Source organism: Archocentrus centrarchus, chromosome 20 (genome assembly GCF_007364275.1).
Source record: "Archocentrus centrarchus isolate MPI-CPG fArcCen1 chromosome 20, fArcCen1, whole genome shotgun sequence".
NCBI lineage: Eukaryota > Metazoa > Chordata > Actinopteri > Cichliformes > Cichlidae > Archocentrus > Archocentrus centrarchus.
Genome location: NC_044365.1, coordinates 24,470,517 through 24,497,909, shown reverse-complemented (window position 1 = coordinate 24,497,909; position 27,393 = coordinate 24,470,517). Strand labels below are relative to the sequence as shown.

Below are 27,393 nucleotides of genomic sequence, written 5' to 3'. Positions count from 1 at the left end.
AGGCTTTGTGCAGTGGTCAGAATCTTTTTATTTTTTTTTTTTTTGGTGGCGACTTTTTTTTTTGGCCAGGCAGTGTATTTCTACAGTTCGTGTGGCACATCAAACCAGTCTTGTCTCTTGGCAACTCAGCAAACTTTTTTCCCTTTTATGGGCTGTAGAAATTATTGAGAGGTAATTAGTGTAGGGCCTTTAACTTACAGTTAAAGTGCCTTGAGGTGACTGTTTGTTGTGATTTGGCAGTATATGAATAGAATAGAGGGTGGTGGTTCGCACCGTTGCCTCACAGCAAGAAGGTCTGAGTTTGAATCCACCTTTCGGGCCTGTGTTTGGGTGGGTTTTGTCCAGGTTCTCCGGTTAGTGGGGTTGGGTTAATTGGTGATTCTAAATTGCCCATAGGTGTGGATGTGAGTGTGTCTCGTTCTGTTGGCCCTGCGACAGGCTGGCGACCTGTACAGTACAGGATGTACCCTACACCTCGCCCTGTGACACCTGGGATAGGCTGTCATTACCAGATGTAGACAAGGAGTGCTTACAAGTTTGATTTTGTCATGTAACCACTCTTTGAGTGTGAGATCTAACAATGAGGGGGAAAAAATGAAATTTGAGAAAAATTAAAATGCTTTGGCTTGACCAAATCGGTTGATCTGGGGGAAGAGGGTACCAGCAGCAACACTTTTTACAGCAACATTTAGCTAGCCTGACCCCAAAAAATGGCCAAATGAAAAGTGGACTTTGAAACAGGGTAACATCGGAGGTAAACCCATGTGTCTCTTGGGATGTGCGGGGAAAAGAGCAGATTGTGGGACGGATGCGAGTGAAAATGCAGAGGGAGACCCGCACAGGTGAGTTGCATCATACAGGAAATGCTGCACAGCAAACGTCCTGAAGACGTGCCATAAGCACCGCAACACAGACAGTGAACTTTATAAGAGGTAAATGTTTAAATCACTGGCAGTTTCGGGCTTTTCTGGAGGAAATTGCTTCTGAATTTGGTGACGTGCCTTATCATACAGGTGCTATGAGCTGCCTAAATATGTTTATTATTTTGTCCTCTTTTATACCAACGATAAATTTATTTATTTGGATTTATATGGCAGCTGAGCTAGACGCCGGCTCCTCTGAGGCCCTGATTTGGATCAGAAATGGTCCAAGGGTGGCTGTCAAGAAGCCATTACTGAGGAAAGGAAACAGGGAGAAAAGACTGAGGTCACACAAATTACACAAGAACTGGACAGGAAATCAGTGATAACAGGTCTGCAACTAAACACAGCTGAGGCTCTGTCACAGAACAAAGGCAGCCAACATCCAAAGAAGAGCTTTGAATGTCCTTCAAGAAGCCTGGAGAAAGCTGCCCAAGAGAGTTCAGGCTGTGCTGAGGAATAAAGGTGGTCACACCAAATATTGACTTGGATTAGTTAGTTATCAATTTTACAGATTTATTTCCATTTATGTTTGCATGTTTTCAAAAAGAAAATGCTGCACCTATTTCACATTTTCTATTTCACTTGAGCAGTGGCTCAAGACTTGTACAGTCAGTAAAATTAGTAAAACTAGGAGCTCTCACTCTAAAAAAGTGGGTGCACACATGGCTGAGTATGTAATAATGTGTGTGTGTGTGTGTGAGAGAGAGAGAGAGACAGAGTATTTATAGTCATGTGTTTCCTTTGTGGTTTGGGCATTTCTTTGGACATAATGGCAGAGCATTTGGTCCTTAACCTCACAATTCATGACAATTATAGCCAGCAGCCGCTTAATTTTCTGCAAAGATTAAAACTTATACTATGGGAACTTTCACCCATTTTACCCATGTGTAAAATGTAAATTAAAAACAATGCAATGATTTCCATCCATCCATTTTCTTCTACTTATTCACAATGGAAAATAGAAACAGCAAATGTTTAAACTGAGAAAATCTACTGTCTTGAAGAAGAAAAATCTCATCTTGAATTTGAAACATCAAAAAAGTTTGGACAGGGTCATGTTTACCACTGGAGCATCCCCTCTTATAACAACAGTCCATAAACATCTGGGAATTGAGGAGACCAGCTGCTGGACTTTTGGGAGAGGAATGTTGTCCCATTCTTGTCTGATACAAGATTCTAACTGCTCCACAGTCCTGGGTTGCCTTTGTCATGTTTTTCATTTCATGATGCACCAGATGTTTATACTGGTTAAGCATTGTCCTGATGAAATATGGAAGGCCTTCACTGAAAAAGATTTCATCTGGATGGGAGCATATTTTGCACTGAAACCTGTACCTACCTTTCAGCATCAATGGTGCCTTTTCAGATGTGCAAGCTGCCAATTCCATAGGCACTAATGCAAGATGATGAAATAGTCAGTCATTATTGTGAAATTACCTGGAAATTTGTACCCTTTTTTTTTTTTTGCAGATTGGTGAACGTCTGCACAGCTCTACTTCTGAGAAACTCTGCCTCTCTAACATGCTGTTTTTATGCCCAGTCATGTTACTGACATGTTGCCAGTTAATCTAATTAGTTGCAGAATGTTCCTCCAGCTCTTTTTTTTTTGAGCACCACTTACTTTTCCAGCTTTTTGTTGCCCTCGTTCCAACTTTTCTGAGACATGTTGCTGTCAAATTCAAAATTAGTTAATATTTCTCATGAAGTAGTAACATTTCTCAGTTTAAACATGTGACATGTTTTCTATGTTATATCGTTTATAAAATATGGGTTTATGAGATTTATAAATCAGCGCATTCTGTTTGTATTAGCATTTTGCACAGCATTCCAAGCTTTTTTGGAATTGGAGTTATAATTGGTGAACTTTGGAGGTGCTGGTAGGTGGACCGTGTTACTGCTCTAGATGCTTTCCCCTTTTATCAGACTTTATAGAAAGTTATGCTGACTGATTTCCTGTGGCTTTATTGTGTTATTGTGGGAACATTAAAGTGCTATTAATCTTCTAATCTTATCACTGCATGAATGTGATTAAGTAGCAATTCCACAGTGTCCTTTTTCTCTGTTATTGTGCTGTGCAAATTAAAATGTACATGATGAGAGCATCACAAAAGAGCATCTCTGAACATGCAACACATCAAACCTTGAAGCAGATGGGCTGCAGCAGCATGAAGACCATACTGGGTGCCTCTCCTGTCAGCTAAGAACAAGAAACTGAGGCTACAGTTTGCATAGGTTCTTCGAAATTGGACGACAGAAAATTGGAAAAGCTTTTCCTGGTCTGATGAGCTTCGGTTATTGCTGCAACATTCAGATGGGTTAGAATTTGGCATAAATAACATGAAAGCATGGCTCCATCCTGCCTTGTATCAGCAGTTCAGGCTGCTGCTGCTGGTGTAATGAAGGTTATTTTCCTGACACACTTTGGGCCCCCAATACCAACTGAGCATTGTTAAACCACTACAGCCTACCTGAGCATTGTTGCTGACCATGTTCATCCCATCTTTTGATCGCTGTTTCCAGCAGGATAATGCACCTCACAAAGCTCAGATTATCTCAAACTGGTTTCTTAAACATGACAGTGAGTTCACTGTACTCAAATTTCCTCCTCGGTCACCAGATCTCAGGCCAATACATCCCCTTTGGGATGTGGTGGAACAGGAGAGTCATGTCATGGACATGCAGCTGACAAATCTGCAGTAACTGTGTGATTCTATCAAGTCTATAAGTCAAAATCTCTGAGGAATGTTTCCAGCAGCTTGTTAAATCTGTGCCTCGAAGAATTAAGGCAGTTCTGAAGATAAAAGGGCATCCAACCTTGTATTCCTCAGGTATACCTAATAAAGTGGCCAGTGAGTTTATCTTTAGCCTCACTGTAGGCAGCTTTTTGGGGGGGGGGTTAAATTCAATGTCTTTTGTCTAATGAAAATCTAAATTAAATACATAAAAATACAGCCCAAGAAAGTGAAAATGCCAATGTGGTGACTGCTGAATCTGTGCGTAATCTGCTTAAAGTTATGACTTGCCACATTTTCCAAGTTGGTATTACATATACAGAGTTATTTCTGGCCATCAATATCCCGTAGCTCATTTCAAACAACAGAAAAGATAACATAATATTTGGACATCTGTTGAGTGGGTGATCACTCATCAGTGAGCAAAATGGCAGAACATTTAAAAAGTTTTGTCTGGTTAGATGAGATAAGAAGAGCACAACGAACCGTGCACTTATGTAAACCTACTAATATCACCAGTACACATGCGGCTACAAATAAACACACTCACTCCTACACACTAATCTGCCAATTTTATTTTTACACCAGCCCAAGTGATTTGAAATTTAGGTTACAGCACATTCTGGGTTTTCATAGATCGGCCTAAATATTACAGGCAGAGATGTGGTCATTTGTGCGTTGTTGTTTTGTTAGAGTGCAGAATCAGGAAAGCAAACAGAGATACAGGGCTCATGACTGATGATGATACTTTATTGATCCCACAATGGGGAAATTACAGTTAACAGAACACCCATCCAAGAAGACAAACAGAACAAACGTGGGGAGATAGGTGAACTGTGGCCATGCTGCCCCCCTTCTGGAGGCGCTGCCATTAAAAAGACAGAAACAATAGTGAAACATATAGGGATGAGTGAGGAAAAAAATCATCTCATACTTTGTATACATATGCACATACACAGTATAAGGTTACAAAAACCTCTGCGACAGAGCAGAAACATATAGCATGGGAGCACTAGGGTGGGGAGGGATGGACAGGGGAGCCAGCGGGGCTACTGTGGGGCTGACTCAAACTCCCTCCTCAGCTAACAGTTCTGATAATCAGCAGCTAGGTCAGAAGAAGACAGGACGGCGGGGGCGTAGAGCATCTGTTTACAAACATCCCGGAGATAATTTGATAAGCGGCAGTCCAAGGCTGCCAGGGAGTCAAATTCCTGATTCTATGACTTGTTTTGGTACAGACTACTGATTAAATTGTTGACAGCCTTCAGTCTTACTGGCACCTCTCACGAATCTTCTTGGTTTGTTCCTTCGCCGTGCAGAAACAGATACATACATCTCCAAGATCTTACCCCTCAGAATCACCTCCAGATATACAGAGTCTGAGTTTAAGTCTGTACCCTTCCCGTGTTCCCGTCATAAGCAGCCTTACCAAGGCCAGACAGCTGCCTAGACTTCCTGAATTGCAACGACAAACCAGGTATCTCCCGGTCCAATTCGGAGAAACCCCAGTGTCAATAAGCCAAATGTGTGTGTATTCCATTGACAATACGGCCAGGCACGTCATCTTCCACACCACACAGGAATCCATAACGTAGCCAGCTGGAATGTCAATTGATAAGAGGAAATAGGGTTCTCCTTCCCCCAATCTCCTCATGGTGAAAATTTGATCAAAACAATGGCGTTGAGAGACCAGCTGACCAGATCAATAATTATAAATTCCAGTTCGGAAGTTGTGTGAAGAGAGGCTCTAAAGCAGCAAAGCAGGGGGAAAAGGAAGGGCTGGGGAGAGAAGAAAAGTGCGACCGTCTCTGCTGAGAGCTGAAGAAAAAAGAAAAACTGCCAACTTGCATTTATGTTAACTTTAAGTTATGTCTTAAAGCTTGACGTGGCAATATCCATATCCAATATATCAGAACTGTGAACTGTGTGAGAGAGCTCTTTGCTCCACTTTCTCATGAGATCTGCAGTTCAACTTCACTATTTTGTTTTTGGGTAAGATGGTTGTGGTTACTTTACTTACAGTACTGTATATCACAACTTTACTGTTATTTTTAGATCGGAACCAGCATTGATAAGCTGATTAGGAGCTCTTTCAGTTCACAAGGTTTGTTCGATTAATGTTTGCTGGCAAAGCAGGCATGCGGATTCAAGCGTAATCAAGCAAACCGTAAAATGTTTGCATATCTTATAAAGTCACATAGTTGTGTGTGTCGTATGTATTTTCTCAAAGTGAGAAAGGGGTGTGCCGTTACTTTAATGTTTGCTTTAGTCCTTCCACCGCTGTTGTTTTATTATCAGAGCAAACCCTGCAATACACTGAGATCTTAAAGCCACTGTCTGAGTCACTGCAGGTATTGATGTCTACACTATTGGGGATTTTTTTTTCTACACAATGCCAGACCTTGAAACCATACTCCTATGACATATTCCTTTTTTTAAATCATATAACCTGTTGCTTGTACTGTTGCATCTGCTTGTACTGTTGTAGGCTGTCGGATCATCCATGCATTTTTACTGATGCACGATTTACAGAAACTGCAAGTTAAAAACTGCCTTAAGTGATGAGAGAGTCCTGTAAAAGACAACACATAAGGATGCTGGAAGAAAATTGTAGTAATGATTGGAGGTGTAATGCGTTTGTTATAGCTGGGAAGGTCTGTGGGGCAGAATTTAAATCCCAAACTAGAAAATATCCCCATATATGTGGCAGTCTTGGTTCCAGGCTCTGTTGCTGAGAGCTGTCGAATATGGTATCAGTGTGTCCCCAATGAGAAGAACAGCCAAATGGGATTTTCAAACAGGAAACTGGAAGGATGACTTACAGCTTTCCTCTTGTCCGTACTCACAGTATAGAGCAAACACAATCCCTGTGAGACTCTGACTCTTTGTCTTTGTCTCGCCCCCTCCCTATTTCGATTTCCTTCACAGCCTCTGCCTCTCTGTCAGAGCAGTGAGAGAAAGAACTAGTACATAGTGAGCACAGGATAAGGGAAGAGTACTGTAACTTAATTTACTGAGTGTAAAGTATTTCTTGCTTGAGTTCATGAACTCAAGCAAGACACTCATTTGATTTTTCTTAAGCTTCTAATTATATCCTGTGGAAATTATATTTTCCTTTATAAAAAATTGCAATTTTGCATGCAATTTTTGTTTGTTTTTCAAAATCTCTGGCAAACACATTTAACTGCTACCTGTAGACTCCCCCAGTGTATAAATGAGGTATACATGCAAAGCAGGTGTCGTCTCTCATGAGGCTTCATGTTCAGTGTGCCTGCAGCACAGTGAGCCTAGCTTTATCAACCCATTACTGTCAGCTAGAGTGATAGCGCTCCAATGGAGACACAGGCACACATATATTTGCGCATACACATTCGAGCCATATATTTCATCGTTGCCCAAGGCCAAGTTATTTTGCTCTTCCACTTTTCTCTCAGGCACAGTGGAAGTATTAACTTGTAAGGAGGTATTTATGAGTGTGTGAGAGCGCATTCTGCTGTATAATTCCAGCTTTTATGTATGGCTGAGCAAGATAATGTTAAAAAAAAAAAAAATCAGCTTCTTTCTCTTACATAAAAAAAAAAGCCCAGACATAAAAATGGGCTTTCATTAAAAGCAGTTTTTCCCAAAAGAACTCGATGAGTCGTCGGTAAGGGCTCTGTGCAAAGTGCTGTGTCATCCTGGAATGTGTCCACAGATGTTTTAAGCACGCTGGAGCTTCGTGTAACACATTTGAAATTGCATCAGCACATAAAGAGGCCACTAACAGAGAAAAGGCTTGACTTTGATTTTGGACACTGCTGATGACTGGCACGGTAGGACCACTAACTCAGTCTTAGAATCTTGCCAGATTGCAGGAGATTGAGTTACTCCTTTGTGAATATCTTTTTGACTGGCTTTTTATTGCATGGGTTGTGATTTCCTTACAGAATGGAGAAGTCTCCCTCATTTGGAGAAGCAAGTGGGCCATGGGTGGATCGCATATTCCTGTGGAGGCTCATTACAGAAGTATCTATGATTCAGCTGTTGTCTGCAGTAGATACAAATTTATGCAAAATTTACACACGTTCCTCCTCTGTTGTGCTTTCTTTCCTCTCCCACCGTGTTCCCATGGCTGTCCACTTTAATTCATTCACAGATTTATTCATGTGAACTCACAGTCACAGGGTAGTTAGTTTGGACTTGATTTGTCTGAATCCCAGTCCATTGAATATTAAGGCAACACTGTACAGGGGGCATATCAATTTGAAAAGCAAGGCCATGAAAGGAGACTGGCTCACAAACACCCACTGCCTTGTTATCTCCTTGTTCCGCTCTTGCATTGGCATTGAGTGAGACCGCCGCATAACTCTTTTCTATTCTCTTTTATGTCTTTCCCTCTTCGTCTCTCTTGCTGTCTTGTCTTGTCTTCTAGTCAGTCTTTCACTCACACACTCACCGAGCCACTCTCCCTGCCTCTCACACACATTCACCAACATAGCAGCCACTCATTCTGTCACTGTCATGTCAGCATATATATTCTTCTGTCACACTCAAGAAACTCTAAACTACTTTTTATTCTCTTTTTTTTTTTTTTTTTTTTTTTTGCTGTACTCACCATCTTCTCATTGCTCACACCCACAGCCTTCTCTTCTTGTTCCTTCCCCTCACAGCATATCTGCCCTTTCCTCTTTCTTTCAGCTTAGCTCAGACAGAGCCTGTCGCCATGGAATGCATTCCACCAGCTGAAGCCGATGCGTCATAGGCAGTGCAGGCTGTATGTGCCTGTCGCAGCCTTGCATTGGCATCCGCAAGTTTCTCCAACAACACTTTACAACAAAACAACGTGCTCCAGTCTAGACCTTGCGTGATAAAGTCAGTTCTCAGGGAGTTTTAGCATAATTCAGCATAAATTTGATCTCAGTTCCTGTTCTGTTACTGTTGAAAGGGAGAACTGATCCATGATGTTGGAAGAAAATAGAGAAAAGGGAGATGGTTGTGGAAAAGAAGAAAGAGAATTGAGAGAAGGTGAGATGTGGTGGTGACAGGAAGAGCAATCTGAGAGAGTGAAATGGATGTTGAGAAGCCAAATGGGGAGACAAATTAATAAATAGAAGATGAAGTGGGGTTTGAAGAGAAAGAGGAAAGAGATGTTGGCAACATGAAAATTTTACATTAAAAAGAAGAGGAGAAAGATGGCTGGGGTTAAGACAGAAGTTGATGCAATGAAGCAATAGAAGGTAAAAGCAGATGATGAGATAGAAGCTGTGATTAACCACATTTTTTGGAAAATTGAATTCAGTTTTTATTAGCCACACTCAGGCCTGATTACTGCCAGATCTGTTGAATCAAGAAATCACTTATATGGAGTTTTTCTGATAAAGTGAAGAAGGCTAAAAGAACTCAAAAAGCAACACATCATGCCACGATCTAAAGAAGCTCAAGAATAGATGAGAAACAAAGTCAGTGACATCTATCAGTCTGCAAAGGGTTACAAAGCCATTTCTAAGGCTTTGAGATGCCATTGAGAGTCATTATCCACCAATGGAAAAAACATGGAACAGTGGTGAACCTTCACAAGAGTGGCCGGCCTACCAAAATTACTCAAAGAGCACATCAAGGACTCATCGAGGAGGTCGCAAAAGAATCCAGAACAACATATAAAAAAACTGCAGGCCTCACTTGCCTCAGTTAAGGTTAGAGTTCATGATTAAACAATAAGAAAAAGGCTGGGCAAAAATGGCATCCGTGAGAGTTTCAAGGCAAAAACCACTGTATGACCTTGGACAGACCGTTCATGCTTGCAAACCCTCCAATGTGGCTGAATTAAAACAAGAAGAGTGGGCCATAATTCCTCCACAGTGCTGTGGAAGACTTATTGCCAGTTATTGCAAGCACTTGATTGCAGTTCTTGCTGCCAAGGGTGGCACAACCAGTTATTAGGTAAAGGGGACAATTATTTTTTTCAAACAGGGCTAGGTAGGTTTGGATATTTTTTTCCCCCTTAATAAAATAAATCATTATTTAAAAAACTGCATTTGGCATTTATTCAAGTTATCTTTGTCTAATATTAAAATTTGTTTGATGATCGGAAACACGTACGTGTGACAGACGTGCAAAACAAAGAAGAAATGAGGAAGGCAGCAAATGCTTTTTCACCACACTGTTGGTGGGGCAAACAGATGAAGAAAAGGGGACAGAAGGTGACAAAGTGGAATATGCTACCAGGACCAATGTCAGATGAGTTAATAGATGCATTCATGGGCTGATTGCTTTCTTTTAAGACAGTTTCTTGCCACAGGCTCAGAATCCCACAGAGGCACAAAGTAGGCTCCACCATACTGTACAAAATACAAAGGCTGAGCTGAAATTTCAGAAGGGAAAAACAAGAGGAGCAGCGATCTGAGAGGGAAAAATTGAAGCACAGTCAAGACAAACAATGACAAAGAGATGGATTATAGAGAAAAGGCTGCCAAGACACAATCTGTATAACCAGTCGGAGAGCTGTAATGCACTGATGAGAATCTCCTCTCTTTTGTGTTATTGCACAGCATTCTTAGTAAAAGGCTTTAGTATCAGCACATTAAAAAAGCACAAGCACGTAGAAACACACACACACAAATACACAGTGGTAGCACTAGGCTATTTTAAAATGTCCTGAGCGATAATGCCAGGCCATTAGACTTTAACTGCTGACCTGCAGGAACAAAAATCGACAGCCATCTCCCTCCCTGCATCTCTTTATGCTCTGTGAGACATTTTATGCCCACAGTCTACCGATGGTGCTGGCGTGCTGTTTCGTGCAACTATATATCTATAAATGATTTTGGATGATGCGTGGTTATATCAAGATTTTCACCAGGTGATTCTAGAAAGTCCGACAGATTTCGGCTTAAGTCACGTTGCGGTGTTGGAGCTCAGAATGCACGCACACACTGAAATAATGCCCTCATTCCTCATTGAAGTGGCTCACAGGGCTGACACGGGCTCTTGTTGAATCACTTCATTTCAGCTCAGAGCGAACAAGCAGCCAGTCCGCCTCTCCTCCCTGCCCCGCAGCAGCAAAGTGAGGTCCACACCTTGACAGGATAATAACAGCAGCTGTGTGGAATATCAAGCATAATTGCGGTGCTGTTTGTCATTTATCAAAGGGTTACCCAGCTGACATTTTCCCAGCGTGAGGCGGAAGATGAGGCTGATTTTGATGAAACTGTTTGAAAGGTCATGCTCAAAACCAAGCCGTGTGACACGACTGACTTTCCCCTTCTTTGCCAAGTTGCATTCGGCATTAGAATGTTCAAACATTTACGTGTACTGGAGAAAAAAATACTGTCTCTATTATTTTACTATCATTGTTATTGTGTAATGAGTGAGGATTTGACTTTACTTTTTTTTTTTGAATTCACTATAGAGTGGGGGTGGATCCAGATGAAAACCTGGAGGACCTCTCTTTTGGGGTAAAGTATTCAGCATATTTATTCATCCTCTTGTTTTTTGTTCTTTCTGGAATGAAATTATATTTGAATCTGCAGTGTTTGGTCCTTTCTCATAGAAATGCTTTCTAAGCTTCCTTTTAGAATAATGTATGCAAAATATCATGTATGACTGTGAAAGTATATACAGATGGAGTTAGCTAAAATTGATCTTTTTAACCAGTACTTTCTAAATCATTCTCAGCACAATCTGCAGTGATGTGCAGGCAGTGCTTCTCAAATCCCAGAAAGATTTTTTTTAAAAATGGTATATTAGTGCCACTGTTTATAGATGGGTTACAGTGAGTTAATTGTTATTCTGTGTGCTTTAACATACTGAAATGTGAACGTCACCGCAATCTGTTTAAAAGTTTATGTGATCCATTTCAGGAGCTTCCCTATTTAAAAAAGTAAAGTACACATCAAACTTTAAATATGAGCTACTCTATGTGTAAAACTAATAATAATAATGCTGGCAAGAAACAGCCCATCGCATAACAAAACAAAATTTAAAAACACAATTTTTTTCTTATGTAAGTTTGGCAGGTCATGGCCCAACAGCTTGTATCATTCACAGTCACAAAACTTAAGTTGCACCGTGTTATAGGCAGTCATTCTGCCTACGTGTGCACTATGTTGTACTGCAGGCAGCAAGCTTCGCAGAAACGTGGTTTTGTGGTTAACAAAGGCCCTGTAACTAAGGCGGTGTAACTCTTCATATGTGCTCTCTTCACAGCATTTGGTCGTATACCCAACTAGCTGATTGTTTTTTTTTTTTGTTTTTTTTTTACCAATATGTATATGTCTGCAAATACTGTATTTACATCACATCCTTCCGTCCTCTCCCACTGATGCATAATGTGCTTCTAGCCTTTAACGTTGTGTCTGCTGTTTATTTTAAGACTACGTGACATTGAAGTGAAGAACACTTCAAGAGGAAATGCAGTTTTGCTTCCTTTTGAGTGATGGTCTGCGTATTATCCAGAACAGAACAGAGGCCCTCTGAGTGTGGCCTTTTGTTGTGCGCACACCCACCTCTCCCACCCCACCATCACTGCTTCCCAGCAGCTCTCCATTCATTCTCTTTTATCCTCTTATTTGAGCTGACTGTTATCCGCATGCTATGAATGGGACAAGGTCTGGGCATCTCTCTTGTATCAAGCGGCCAAATAGATAGCAGGGCCAGTAAAGCTGGAGGAGGATCCCAGTGGAGACATGAAGCGTTTTTTATGAAAAGAGTTGAATGCATGTGAGTCCAGAGAGCGGGGAGGGGGGGGTCATGTTCTTACTGTATTGGGAAGGGATCTCTATTGGTTGTTCAGTTTTTGGGAATAGGATTTTCCCTTTATTAGGTCTGACCTCTTGTTCAAGCTGTGGTCATGTGATACGGCCCTGCTGACCATGCACAGGTGCAGGTTTTCAGCATTTCCATCAGGCAGCATATATAGCCACTGCAGATGGGCTTTGTGTGTCAGTGAGTAACATTGGTTCTCTTATGGTCTACAGATTGCTACAGAGAGGCCAGACACAACACAGGGCCTGTGGCACTCTCTCGACTACAAGTATCCTTTCACTGCTTTCTTCTCCAAAGCACTCTCACATCTGCTTGCACTCACAATAATTAATGCAGTGGTCTGTGGAGCAGTACTATTCGGTGAGTAAGAAAAAAATAGTGTGTCATTACATGGAAAGACCCTTATCTACCAGGACAAACAGAAAGTTCCTGAACTGCTGTAGGCACGTGGCCTACAAGCAAGCGTACACTATATGCATGACGTCTTTTGTGCAGTCATATCATAACCATTTGTGCTCATATTAGTTTCCCTGATGTAGGTTGTTCTTTAGGATGCATTTATCTAAGAGGTGCCTAATTTTTGACAGATCTTTTTCTCAGCAATCATTTCTTATGAAAAGAGTGTTCAAACACTGCACTCCTATGTCAGGCAAAAAAACACAGGAAACCCTCTATATACCCGCTGAGGTGGTCTTTCCAACTTTTCAACGCTCACAGATGTTATACTTTTTCAGATGTGTAGTCTTTAGTTCTCACCGGCGTCATCGTTTGAGTTATGTAGTGACAAAATGATTCTTACGAAGCTAACTTGCCAATTCATTTCTGTTTATAAATGATGGGATCAAAAATCCACAGTCTTTGCTCGGTGCAAGAATACATCTGTGCACTTATGGAATAAATTGATGAGATATATTCCAAAATTAACTTCAGTGTTTATCTGTCATTTTAATATTTTATCTTGAGGCAATCAGGAATATAAGGTTTAGGAAGTTAGATGTTCCTGTCTGTAGCAACAATACATAAAAGGCTATTTAGCTCAAGTCCAGAAACATGAAAAAAACAGCTAAGCTGTCAAAGTCTGACGAGGATCTCTGAAGTTCATTTTCAAGGATAACAGTTTGCTCCTCTAGCAGTCTTTATGCTAAGTAAAGCTAAGCAGCTAATAGCAGCAATCTTATTCTGTGGGAGTGGTGTTGAATATTGATATTTTCCAAAATGTCAAATTATTGCTGCCTCTATAGCTGTTCACTACATGGCGAGCTGGTCCTGTAAGCAGAGAGTGTAGCTGGATGACTTGGCAGGAGGAAAACAGCTGTGCAGTGGGATTCCACAAGGATTGCATTAAGTTTATGCTAATTTAATTTTACCGCCTAACGACTTCATGACCTGGCGCTTGGTAAGGAGCACATAATTTTACTTAATGGGCTTTATCTCTTCTGCAAAAATAATGGATTGATAGCATATTGTTAAGATTAGTCATTTAATGGATGATTGTGTTGTTTTAGTTTGTTTTGTTTTTTAATGGATTCATTCAAAATGAATGCGAGTGCAAAATTGGCATTATTCAGGCTAGGGAACTGACCTTTGATTATGGAAGAAGAAAGCCTGTTTTTGGCTTTTTGAGACTGTACGAGTTATATTATTTTGACAGAATATGAAAAATATATTTGAATATCTCAGGTTTTTCTTCTTTATATAACACCAGTCAAAATGAATGAATGTTATATTTCCCCTAACACCGGATTTTTTTATCTCAACTTGCTCCTCCCTGTGCTAATTTAACGTAACTTTAAGTTAAGGCTTGGTTTGTGAAACTTTGTTTTGAAGCCTCTGTGTTAGCATTTTGATTGTCATGATGAAAATAAGTGAATGTAGCTCCCATGACATCACCCTTTGGTTTGTGAAGTCCCAATTTGAAGCTTTGTTTATCATTGTCATTGTCACCATCACCATCTTGATCACCATCTCAGATGTAACAATGAAGGGTAGGTCTGACTATAAAACCACATATCAGCCAATTATCACACCCTGGAAAATGTGCCTTTCTGACACTTATACAGAACAAAATTCACAAATCGACTTAATGTTTAATTCGATATGACCTGAAGTGGAAGAGTGAGCCTATAAAGGCATCATGAAACTGTTTAGAGGTCAGAGCAGAGGGCCACTTTCCCATAGGTCTGAAAGTTTTTGGTAACCACATATATTGTCCCTGGTGGCAGTTAAAAAAAAAAAAAAAAAATGCAGGTTTAAGGCACTTTCACTTTGCTGACCTGGAATGTGAATCCCTCTTTTGCACTGCTTATGGTTTTTTGGAGCCAGAACTCATCATATTTGGACGAGGGGATAGAGTGTGAAGTTATCAGCTACTGCTAGCAAGCTTTGCTAGCAAGGCACATTAATAAACTATATGGGTGCATCTTTAAATCTTACAGAAGTGTCTTAAACCTGCATTCTTTCAAATTGCCTTCAGGGGGGCATTACAGCCATCCATTTAGGGAAAACAGTCATCAACAGCTCAGACTTCTTGGACAAGCTGTTGATACCCTCAACCACGTATTAAACCTTAGTATTTGACAGAGAACTGTATTAATATTCTCCAGCAATACCCCAAACACATCTGAGATATCCAATGATGGTGACTTGAATTAGTGGCTGTGAAAACTAGCAAACAGCTACTGATTAAAGCCAGTAGCTTACAGCAGACCTGTTAGTGAGACAGGCTATAGATTTAACTTTAAACCTTCATAAAGTTTAAATGAGTAAAAAAGTTTCATCCCTGTGCAATTGTTAAGAAGGCATAAATTGGGGGGGCAAGGTGGAATCGAAACCAGACCTTCTAGATGTCATTATAACTGTGAGGCAGTAGTGCTAACCACCACGCCACATGCTGCCCCATTTATTGGCTGCTAGGTGCAAATTAAAAATAAGAAGTAAAGAAGAGACGGGGAAATACCCTTCAACCATGTTATGAGTGTTGACGACAAACAAACAACCAGCTGATCTGAGCAGAGTTGGGCAGAACATAAACAGAGTACTCTGCAACTTGTTGCTACAATAAAACAAGTTTATTTTAACATGCACTGTCATATTATCTTAGTAGGGGCTCATAAATAACTACACATAAAAGATGTTAGGGAAATCTTTTTTTTGGGCTCTATTAGCTATAGAGGCCAAAACTGTTTCATGTACAAAGGGTAAACGGGGTCATTTTAATATGGAAGTTTAGTAACTTGCTAATGGACTAATGGGACAGCCTGCCAGTTACTACATATACTAGCATGTAAACTTCACCCTGTCAATATTCTTATGACATGCCTGTAGGTTGCAGCACAAAATTAAAAGCTGAATAAATATATTAATTAAATGAACTATACCTTTGCTGTGGATATAGTTTAAAGCCTACATAATGGGTTGCAAATTTAACAGGCTATGTATATGTCGTGGGTTTTTGGAAACATGTAAAGCATCTAAATATGAGAGAGGGCGAGAAAAGATGAGATGAGAGAAGCAGGATGAAAGGCATAGTTCCAAGCAGTATTTCCTATTGATGAGGAGGAAAAACATATTCTGAAGATGCTTTGAAGTGGACCAGGTGAGAGGAGCCTCAGCCTGAATCCTGCTGCCAAGTAATTGAGCCTCAACTTGGCTCGCCATCTGCATCCTCGAGGCACACTGCTGCTTCCTTAACTGTTTCCCCGTCAGCCTGGCTTTAGGGTTCATAAGGACAAGCACTCATTCTACAGGACATCAAAGCCTGTTTGATCTTTCCAGCTGAATTGGTTTGCATACTGTGGAGTTAGGGCTGGCAACCAGTGTTTTTGTTTTGGATCTGGCATCCCAGAGGCCACCCATGGCTTCCACCCATGGCTTCCACCCATGTTTAGGAGATAGAACATTGTTAATTACAAGGATGTTGAGTGGCTTGAAAATCAAGTCCCAAATTGTTACCCATATTTTTAGTATTACAAGAGCAAAGCATAAACAACACTATTTGAGAAGTAACAATTAGAGGGTAGCAGTGCCCACTGTAAATATCTCCTACTGACATTTTGTATTGTGTGCAAGACATGCATAATTATTCATTATGCATACCTTTCAGAGGGTTACAGTATATTCTTGTATTTTCATAACTGATTTGTAGTGAACGGGAAGTCCTTGGGCCCTAGGAGAATTAGCAGTACTGAAAATAGTGGGAGGTGCTTAGGTAACAAAAGGCCATGCAATAAGTGTGGTAGGCCTTTGTCTTGCTCGGTGAAGAAAGCCAGTTCAGCACAGTCCTCCAAGCGATACATGTGGAGTAAATACTGTCTGTAAGATATAGTTTTGTCACTTCTGAGTGCTTTTGCACTTGTAGTAGGAGCTGGTAAAGCAAAGTAGGAAATCTAAACAGGGTAGATGAGTCAATATAGCTGATTAACTAATAACTTGGGGCTGGATGCTTCCCTTAGAAGTATGTCATAAACTTAGTTTAAAAAGACTCTGTGCGGTGGTATTGGAGCTTGATCACTGAGTTAGGGTGAGTGGTAATTTTAATCGGGCTTTAACCGTGTTGCAACCTCTGTTTGTCCTCTTGTTTCCTAACTGAATCCATACTAAGACCAGTGGATGTTGTTGTTTATTAATTAATTTCCAATTTCTGTATAATCAATAAAGCTGCCTGTAAAAGCATATATACTAGACATTTTCAACTGCAGTGTTTACTTAAATCTTAAAATAGTGGTCACCCTCTGCAGTGCCAAAGATGCATTGACCTATAATTTTGGTTCTCAAACTGTGGAGCATAGAGACACTTCAGGTGGGGTGCAGAGGACCAGGGGGGAATATGGAGTGAAATTAAGTTGAATAAAGTAAAAATAAGTGAGAGTTTGCTGATGCCAGCAACCTTTGGTTCACTAATGAGATGACGGATGGCGTTCTGGGGGATCTTCTCCCAGATCTGGACCAGGGCATCATTAAGCCCTTGGACAGTCTGAGGTGCAACCTGGCAGCGTCGGATGGACCAAAACATAATGTCCCAGAGGCGTTCTGTTGGAATTAGGTCAGGCAGAGCAGGGGCCAGTCCATCCACCCATCCATCCTCCAGGAACTGCCTGCATACTCACGTCACATGAGGGCGGGTATAATCGTGCACCAGGAGGAACCCAGGACCCACTTCGCCAGTGTTGCCTAGCCTGTAGTGCTCTGTGCGTCCCTCCATGGATATGCCACCCCAGACCATCACTGACCCCACCACAAAACCAGTCATGTCGAATGATGTTACAGGCAGCATACTATGCAACCTCTGTAGGGTCCAGGTATCAATTCATGCTACCAGTAGTGACGCTGACCCTAGCCAATGCAAAACTAGTGAGAAAAGAGTCACAAAAGATGAGGAGGAAAAAAATGCCAATGGCCTCCACCTGTAAACATTTCTGTTTTGGAGGTTGCCTCATTGTTGCCCCTCTAGTGCACCTGATGTTAATTTCATTAACACCAAAGCAGAAACTGATTAACAACCCCTTCTGCTACTGAACTGACCAGATCAATATCACATTAGTTTAACTGACTTGATGCTAAACTCTGATTAAAAAGTGTTTTGTTTTTTTTGTTTTTTTATTTATTTATTGCGTAGTGCATGAAAGGAGTTTGCATTTAAGGGAAACTTACAGTCATTTTTACAGAGTTAGATTAGAATATGAATCCATCTGAAACGCAGGGCCAGTGTGTTGTAGTCCCAGCGGGGGGCGACCCCTTTATTGTAAAAAGAAGTCTGATTGTGTGGAAAAATAATTAGAAAATAATCCTATTGCTCACCTGATTTATGACCTCAATAAACACCTTCCTAATGAGTTAATGATCTTAATTGCTAGTTTTAAGTCTCATTTAATACAGTATAAGGTTAATTTTGTAAATTATAGTCCCATTTAGAGTGAACTACACGATAAAGCAGGATGTGCATAGCTACTTTGTGGTCAGCAGTTCTCTTTGAATGTGCACCACAGTGGTTTCTAAGGCAGATCTGTCTCTCACCCTTCATGTCTGTTTTTCGTTTGGGGTTTTGTTTTTTTGTTTTTATGCACACGGTGACAATCAGAAAGCTCAAGATCAGGCTTCAGTGCAGGGCTTCACAAATTACCAGGTGGTGTCATTCTGTCTGTCTTTTTTATACAGTCTGTGGGTTAAGCCAAATCTACAAGCACCACCAAGTTGACTTATTTATTGTTTATTTGATTTCTGGGGTTGGGGAGGTGTTAACCTGCACCTCATGTGGAGGGGGGGATGTATTTCTAGTCTAGTTCTTGACATGACTTTCCTGGCAAAAGTCTCTGAAGAAACAGGAAGTCTTTGACAGACCCAGACTTCCTCGTTTTCAGTGGTACTCTAAGACTCTTTACCTTCTTTATCATTCAGATAATCTGTGAAGCTGTCTCAGGTGTTCTGAACTCCAGTAGCTGAGCAAATGTATTACACCACTAATGCTTTCCTCCACTCATGAAAGGTCAGGAAAAGGGTGGCACGTGGGTTGTGTAGCGAGGGACTCATGCTTGCTGCGATGGTGGCTGAAGCAGCAGTTGGTCTTCTACCCCCACACAGCTACTCAGCATCTTTCCTCACACACACACACACACAATCTGACACTATTGTGTAGCAGAAAGCAGAACCAGCAGTTATAATTACCATCACTGTCGAGTATCATGCCAGCATGGAACAGGAGGACACAGTGCCAACAACTCACTCGGGCACATCCCAAGGAAGTCATTATTCTGTCCTGTTCTCCCTCTTTAGACCCCTCCCTCTTTTCTCTCCGTTTCTCATTTGTGACATTTATAAATAAATCCTGTTAGCTGGCAGAATGGTGCTCATGATTCCAACCTCTTGCACATTTTCAACAGCAGAACCAAAATGTAAGAGCTGGTACCAATTTACATGTGAGATTACTTTCCACTTGCCCTTGTTTTTTGTTCACATGCCAGGGGATTGTGCACTTGTGTACCACATTAGTCCCACATTACTTATTAAAGGCACTGAGGTACAAAGGTTAGCACTGATGCCAACACTGAAGTAAGAGCTTGTCTTTTTGTTGTTGTTGTTTTGTCCGAGGCACAAGTTGAGCAAATTATGAGCTCTTGCAGAAAGGTAGTTATAAATTAGAAACCTGCAGCGTGCTCCAAAATGCCACCAACATAATCTCTAACCTCTGATCTGAAATGAGCTGTGTGAGGGAGTAATATGTCATTATTGTTGTTTAGTGACCACCTCCCACACTTCCATTCCACTCTAAAAAGTGACCCTATCTACTCTCAACACTGATCAAAAATCAAAACGCTCGTTTTCACTAAACTTTACATCTGCACTTTATCACACTTATGAGCCATTCATGACCTTGCCTCGGGTCTCACTCAAATGCAAGGGTGACCCAATTTGCTGAAACTAGATAATGACCTATTTGCCACCCCCCCTCCCTTTTTTTTTTCTTTCTTTCTATGAGTAAATAATTTTTCTCTGTCTTACCCTCTGCCAGTTGGCACTTATGCAGCATCCCCTCCTGGAAAAGCTTTCTTTCTTGCATGGTAGCTTTTATTCCTTAAGACAACTACTCAGCTGACAAGAGCTATGTATATTAAATATGCTAACAGCTTAGGAGTCTGAAACAAAAATAGCTCAAGTACCTAAAGCTTGAATGACTAATATCCAGCTCTCTGCAGGGTGCTGTCTTCAAAATGGAAAGCCAATTGCACTTAATGACAGTAAGCTGACAATGACCTCATAAGGGAAATAATAATCTTTCAGATGTATTTTTTATTGCTTTGAGCACAAGGGAACTGTGATTTAGCACCATTTTAGATTTGAATCTCTCATTTTTATCTCTATGTATAAATAACGGCTGGAGGTCTGGTCATTTAGACTGCGGCTGCAATAATATGCAGTCACAGCCTTCATGGCTGTGTTTATGATGCACTGCAGTGATTCACTTTGACCACTTCTTTCTAGCTCCAGCATCAGCTGCTAAAACAGAAAACAGGCCATAACCATAGTTAACACTTAATCAGAGCATTGCAGCTGTTATGTGTGGTTTTTCTGAGCCATTATAATGAATCTGTAAACTGCTGTAATTGCTCATTGTCTCACTCGTTCTTACTGTACAAAATCAAAAAAATCTGAGACATGTTTTGGTTCTGTTAGTTATTATTGTTGTGACTGTGCAGCTGGAGGTCAAGCCAGACTACAGTCAACCCTTTTATCCTCTTTCCTGTTTGCAGTCACTGACACGTACACACTTTTGGAACAGTCCCTTAACAATGTCACAGATATCTAAAGCCAGTGCTGACTCATTGTGGCCCCCCGCTGATTAACTCACTGCCACAGTGGTGTGGTGCATTTGCCAGAGTCTTCAGTAGCCCCCATGTGCAGGAGGTAAGACTTTTTCTGTGTTACAACATGCCAGAATTTTTTTTTTTTTTTTTTAAAGGAACACGTCTGGTATTTGCTACTTGCCTTTCAGGATGAAGAAGAGATGTGTGAGATAGAACCAAATGAAACCACCTTCAGTCTGAAGAAAACAGAGAGCCAGCATGAATCTTCAGGAGGCGATTCTGCATCTGAGCCACAGGAGGATCTGCTGGATGGAGACCTGGGCCTCGGCAATGCTCCAGCTCACCCGAGGGAGGCAAGCGAGTCCAGGACTCAACTCTAACTCGTCTTATCAGCTATTGACTCCCTGATGCTAAAGCCCACCTCCCACAGTGGAACCGGGGGTCAGTGGTCAGGACATCTGCCAGCAGCTGACTGGGAGTTAGAGTTTCAGTGGTTCCAAAGGTCATGTACCCCCCCACCACCACCCCCCACCCCCCCCCCCCCCACACCCCCCCCCCCCCCCCCCCCCACCCACCCCCCCCCCCCCCCCAGCCACCCAACCCCCCCCCCCCCCACCCCCACCCCCCCCCCCCCCCCCCCCCCCCCCCTGATGCTGAAATGCACACAAAGGCACACTCACAGGAAGGAAAAAAAAAAAAAAAAACAATTACAAAGGCCACTGCTCTTCCTGTTGCTCTGTTGATGATTTTCTTGTCTCGACTTGCTCTGGGGAATTTGAAAACTGAAATAGAAATGTTAAGTGTACTTTTCACCTTTGTTAAAATGCAGCAGCAGCTCCCATTAAAAAAAAATGCAATATGTTAAGTCACACATTCATTATAAGCAGAGCAGCTACATGCTACTCGGTTATGTAATGCCTGGGTTTCAAGCTTTAGGGAGAATTACTCATCAACGTACTCTGTGACTGAACGCTGCAGCATTTCCCTTAATCAGCTGAAATGGTATTTTTGTGCCAACTTTGCTTTGCGCTTCCCCAGCCCCTTATTAAACTTTTATTGCACTGTTTTCTGCTCCAATCCTTTTAACTGATTTGAATATATTCTACTGAATTTATTACCCCCCTCCCCTCCTCGCGTGCCCAAAAATCTTCCACCATGTCTTCCTTATCAGTCTTTGCAGTGCTGGAATTTTTCAAAATGCTGGAAAGTATTAACAGCATTCGGAAAAGAGGCGATGTGAAGTTTTGCTCTGACTTCTTTAATTAGACTGCACTTTGCTGCTTTCTATGTGCACTATTATAAATCTCAAGGCCCCCGTTCCCTTGAGTGAAACAGGGTGTTGTTTACTGCACAAATACAATCTGTGAAGGTTAGGCTTTGTGAATATGCAGATGGTTAGTCGTGTATTAATAAAGCCATTGTCCTTGAAGCGAGGGCTTTTCATTTTATATTGTGAATGCATGGGTGCATCTCGGGAATGTGCCTTTTTTTTTTTTTCAGCTCTCGGTTGCTGTTAAAAATATAAATTGCATTCCTCCGTGTTTGCACTGGTATTTGAATATTTGAGCTTTTTCCAGCAAAAGATGATGATTAACAGCCTTTCGTCATCATTAGTCCTGTCCTTAAAGGTGCAGATCATCACAAAAAAAAAATGAATAAATGCTTCATTTATATTTCACATAGTGCATCATTGCCAGTTTTTATGTGATTTGCTGATATCTGAAGCAACATATCACTGTGATATAATGCAATGCATTTGCTTCTGTTGCAGATCAGACCGATGCAAAACGCTGCTATTGCATTGCAGGGTGCATACAGTGTAAACTGAAACATTTCCACATGACTTGTAAAATTTAATTTCTGTTTTGTTTCAAGAACGCCTGCCAGCACCAGCATCTACCTCTGCACAGAAGGAAGAGCCACTCTCACGTTTCTGTGTAACCTTGTCATTGTTGAGATTAGCTCTCTTTTCAAGTGCAGTTTTTAATGTTTTGAGCATCCTGAGCCAAACACCAAAACCACAGTGAGAAAAAAGGTATTAAGCACAATGAATGTGTATGAATGTAGCTTTTTCAAGTGTTTCTTGGGCTTTGTGTTCAAGTCATGTAATATTTCCCATATTGAAAATGCTTTGGCACTTTTTTTTTTTTTTTTTTTTTTTAGGGTGCTATTGTAAAAAAAATCGAAGCTGACAGTAGCTGTAATTACTTCTGCCAACCACCTACTGAAGTATCTCCAGCTATTATGACTAACATTTTTCAGCCATGTACTTGAAGGTACCATGTGGATTTTTTAACCACAAGTTGTTGGTTTTACATTAGGTGTTGGTTGCATTAGTTTACCAGCAAAAAACGGGAAACCTATAGAGTGTCAGGAAGCACACAGTCAGTATCAAACTTTTCAAATGTAGCTCTCAGTTGTTTCCAACCTGTTTGACACACACACACTCACTCACACACACATACACACTGCATGCTGGTGAGCAGCACAGAGTATAAACAGAAACCATGTTTACCAGAAAACTCCACAGGGCACCTTTAGGTTATGTATCAAATAGCATCAACTATATGGCATCTTTCCAGCACAGTGGCTCTCAAACAATGACAAAAGGGTGTGCACTGAATAGTTTTGAAAAAACTTATTCATATAAAGGCAAAATTCATTATAAATCTGAAAAGAAATATAGCCCATTTTTATTAGAATCTGCATTAAACCCTGCATCCAATTTTGGCATGGTAAAATCCAGGCTGCTCCCTACAGCCATTTTTGAGAGCCGCTGCCCTTCTTTGTCACGAGGATTTTAAAATAATGTTCAACACAGATGCATAAACTGTACAGTTGTTAACTGTGAACTTTACTCAATGCAATATTCCCAGATGTGTTTCCATAAGAGCAAGCAATTGTAAACATTTGAAATGGTAGAACAGACTGCTCACACCAACACTGAGAGAGACTTTTTCAGCGCCAGAGTTATGACATTGTCCACAGTGTATGATATCATCCTATGAGGACTTGGCAAGAAAAAAAAACAAAAAAATAGTAATAATCAAAACATCCCCCTTTTTTAAAAGCTTGAGATAGTACTACTGCTCTTCAGATGACACCTCTAACTATGGCACAAGAAACCAATTCAATGATTGTCTCAGACATCAACCATATCTCAAAAATTAACGTTAGCAATCATTTTTTTGTTGTTGTTTAAATCAGTTCTCTTTTATTTATTTATTTTTTAACTTTCCTTACTATTTTCACTTTTACAGACAGTATGAAGACTGGAAAAACATAGATTTTTTTTTTTTTTTTAAAGATTCTGAACATTCAAAAAAAAATAACCCCAAAACATCCACTTTGTAGTGTCATCATAACAAGTTACATGAATTATACAGTTTTTTTTTTGTTTGTTTTTTTTTTTGATAGTTGCAGCTTCACTTTTCAAGTCACTGTTCTTCAACCTTGCATTGTCAAACCCATCCGGTGTTCCAGTATAAAAGAAGCGGTCCCTTCAAATACAGCTACAACTGCCCGACTGGCAATACATTCCAAACGCAGCCAATGTAGCTCCAGGAACACAGATTTACAGTAAAGCTTTAATTCCACAATATAAGGAAACGGCACTCTATGCAAAATGAACATTAAATGAAATGGTCTTTGGTGGTGAGAATGTTTTCACAGTTTGGAGTGTGTCAGTAGTGATTTGCTCAAGTCCTTGGCCTCCCCGGCCGTTCTCACTCTCTCGTACCCTAGAACGGACATGGAGTGGTGGCAGTAATCTTCCACTTGTTTGATCTGTTGGATGCTGAGCACTGTTCTCCATGCACTAGCAGCTTGTGTGGCATTCCTGGAGGAGACTATAAATGGCTTAGATGAGGAACTGGAGCCACTGGTCATGTTCAAAGCAAACATCTCAATGTCATGGTTGGTGGTGAGGTTGGCAAAGCGGTAGACACTCCTCAAAGTCTTAACTGGATTTTCGACCAGGTCTTCGTAACGTACGGCCATGTACTTCCCCTTGAGCCAGCTGGGTGGGTTTAAGGCGGTCCTCAAAGTCCTGGAGGTGCGGTCACAGATCACCTCCATGGCTCCAATTGAGTGGTAGTCTGAGCCATCCTTCTTGGTGGTTTTGTGCCCAGGATCCACAAAAGGTATCCGACGAAGTTTGGGGTCTCTGCTGCGGACCACCTGTAAATTCTCCCTTATCAGACCATGTCTGGATTTGATCCTGGAGTTGGCTACTGCCCGTGGGTCTCTAACCAAATGTATCACCTTCAAATCCAATGATGGATCCTCCATGAGTGGGGCCAACACATTTACGTCCAAAATGCGGACCCCTTTAATGACTATGGTGCTATATTTGAGGCACTCCTCCTCCAACAGTCTAAGGCTTTGAGGGGGGCACTTTTTACACACTTTATCATCCACCATCCCCACCACCTCTTTCCTGTAGGCTGAGCAGAGGGGAAATGAACACACCACTTTATTGAGGGTGGCCCCAAACAGTCCTAGGGAGGTAAAATTCTTACCTCCGGGGCTGTTGTAAAGTTGGAAAACAGACAGATCACAGCGGTACAAGGAGCTGAGCATGTCCCTGGCTGCCCCTTGTAATGACACAGCATCACCAGGGTAAAGTTTCTGCCAGATGTGCCACATTGGCTCATACAAGAAGAACACTTCTGGATTTTGGTTAAACAGCTCCCCAAAAAAGGAAGAGCCTGACCTCCAGGTGGTCAGCACATAGATAAGCTGCCTCTTCTTAGCCAGAGAGGGCCTGTACAGGAAACGAATGTCAGATCTACTCTGATAAGTGGTGCTCCTCATCTGATGATTGCACTGCTGTGGCTCCTTAGTCCATTTATAATTAGCCAAGTTAAGCATAGTGAGCACCAGCAGTAAGAAATAGGCCAGAAATAACACAATCCTCTTCCTGCGCAGCACTTTCATCACGATCCCAGGTTGTGCTATTATCTTGGTATGATTCCTGTATGTTTTAAGCTTCCTTCCAAAGCCTGCATCCTTCTCCCAAGGCGCTGTCAACTTCAGTGGCTGATGATATTGTTTGCCTCTCATCTGTACCCTCGGAGAGTGGCTCTCACCACTGGACGAAGCTCCTCACATTGACGGTGCGCCGACACGTTATGTAGTGTGTTTATGGGCTGCACTGGGAATTTATACCCAAATGAATTCCGGCTGATTAGGTAATATATTCAACCCCAGTTCGACAGCCACAAAACGATGTACCCTTTTCACTGCACTGCGCAATGTTCTTCATAGAAACGGTGGACGAGAGGAGCGTTAAAGTTGTCCATAGCAGGCGTTGCAGTGATTCTGTGGGTGGCCTGTATTCAAAACAAAAAACAAGAACCCTTCATCATTGCAACAGACGCCCTGTTTGAGTACATTCAGCGGACGCATCCTCGCGCAGTTATCAGCTGAGACATCCTTGTAAATGCAGCCTTGTAAGATTCAGGCGTCGGAGACGCATAAGCGGTCACGATTTTGCGCGGCGGGCCGGACCTCAAATCACTCCGCATCAGCCATAATAGAGCAGTGAAACGCTTGTATCCGCAGTTACGGTTCTAACACATTTCTCCGTCTTCCTCTTCTCTTCGTCCAACTAATACAAACTGGGCCGATTCAATCAGAATATCAGGACAAAGACCCGCCTTCCGAGGGAGCGCATTGGCGCGGGACGCGTAGACGTTAGTCAGCGAGCGACGTCAGTGGATCTGCTGCATGCCTGTCTGATCTGAACAGTAATAGTGGCTCCCACAGATCATAGCAATGGTAGATGGGGAAGGGGGTGGGGATGCTGTTGTTATGTTTAGGTGAAGTCTACCTCAGTGTGCATCCTTTGAGCCTACTCCAGCCTCCCGTTTGTACTCGGTGAAAGGGATTTGCAGAGTGTTGGGGGTTATTTAAAATAAATAATAATAAAACACAGTCTCAGCCGTCCACATTTTCCTTACCATTTCTCTTCCTTAAAAAAAATCTTAAGGCTGTGATCCTATTCTAAGGCCAGTCCTTACTTTTCCTGTTATGCACGTCCTCCTCCTAGCGCATGACTGCAGGAGAGAATCAATATTTCAGATTAAATGTATTTGTTTTCCCCACTACAGCCACAAGAGGGTAGCCCGGCTTTAATCTTAAAAACAGCTCAATACCTGCAAGGAAAAATCCTATTATCAATTAGAAGAGAGCTGCGCACAAACCGCAGAATTGTTTTTCTAATAAGATAAAATCCAATATAAAAACTCACTTGAATTTTTAGGCTGATCTTTGAAAGTAATGGCCTACGGTATATGATTTGCAGAGTACGTAATATTTTTTTATTGGATATGTTGGAAACACTCAGCAGCAGTGACAAGCACTCCTCTCAAGTGGAATCAGCTGAAATGGGACGTTTGACAGCTGTTCCCCGGGAACTGGAAAGGCCATGTGGTTGTACAGAGGGAAACACATGCTCTGCAGATTGAAAGTCATCTTTCCTAAGAGGCTTGCCTGTGTGGGATTACAACCTTGCACAAGTGGGGTGGGGTGGGGGCATAGACTGAATGAACCGAAAGGGCTCAAGTCCCTAGAACACGCCCCCTCCCTCCCCAAGCGAGAAATACATACTTCTACATAATATCCATGTTGTGGTCAAGTGCTGTGTGTAGCATGAGTTCTTCTGAAGCAGTTATATTAGAGTATATGTTGGGCTAT

The 27,393-nt window shown here is 41.5% G+C and overlaps 2 protein-coding genes across 2 annotated transcripts in view; one reads left to right on the top strand and one right to left on the bottom strand.

Annotated features, from left to right (window-relative positions):
* LOC115799747 (sodium/hydrogen exchanger 9-like) overlaps nucleotides 1-21,178 on the top strand; it is an 80,801-nt gene extending 59,623 nt beyond the window's left edge. The window contains exons 13-16 of the mRNA XM_030757019.1: nucleotides 11,043-11,088; nucleotides 12,610-12,665; nucleotides 20,689-20,794; nucleotides 20,883-21,178. Coding sequence (XP_030612879.1) covers nucleotides 11,043-11,088; nucleotides 12,610-12,665; nucleotides 20,689-20,794; nucleotides 20,883-21,074 — 400 coding nt within the window. The 3' untranslated portion in view covers nucleotides 21,075-21,178. The remainder of the gene's footprint in view (nucleotides 1-11,042; nucleotides 11,089-12,609; nucleotides 12,666-20,688; nucleotides 20,795-20,882) is intronic.
* Nucleotides 21,179-23,530: 2,352 nt separating this feature from the next.
* Nucleotides 23,531-26,340, bottom strand: chst2b (carbohydrate (N-acetylglucosamine-6-O) sulfotransferase 2b). The gene has a single exon (XM_030755983.1). The coding sequence runs from the start codon at nucleotides 25,756-25,758 to the stop codon at nucleotides 24,361-24,363; it is 1,398 nt and encodes a 465-aa protein (XP_030611843.1). The 5' UTR covers nucleotides 25,759-26,340; the 3' UTR covers nucleotides 23,531-24,360.
* Nucleotides 26,341-27,393: the final 1,053 nt, after the last annotated feature.

Excerpts from the sequence above, each read along its gene's own strand:
- chst2b (XM_030755983.1), bottom strand. The coding sequence starts at position 25,758 with ATGAGAGGCAAACAATATCATCAGCCACTGAAGTTGACAGCGCCTTGG.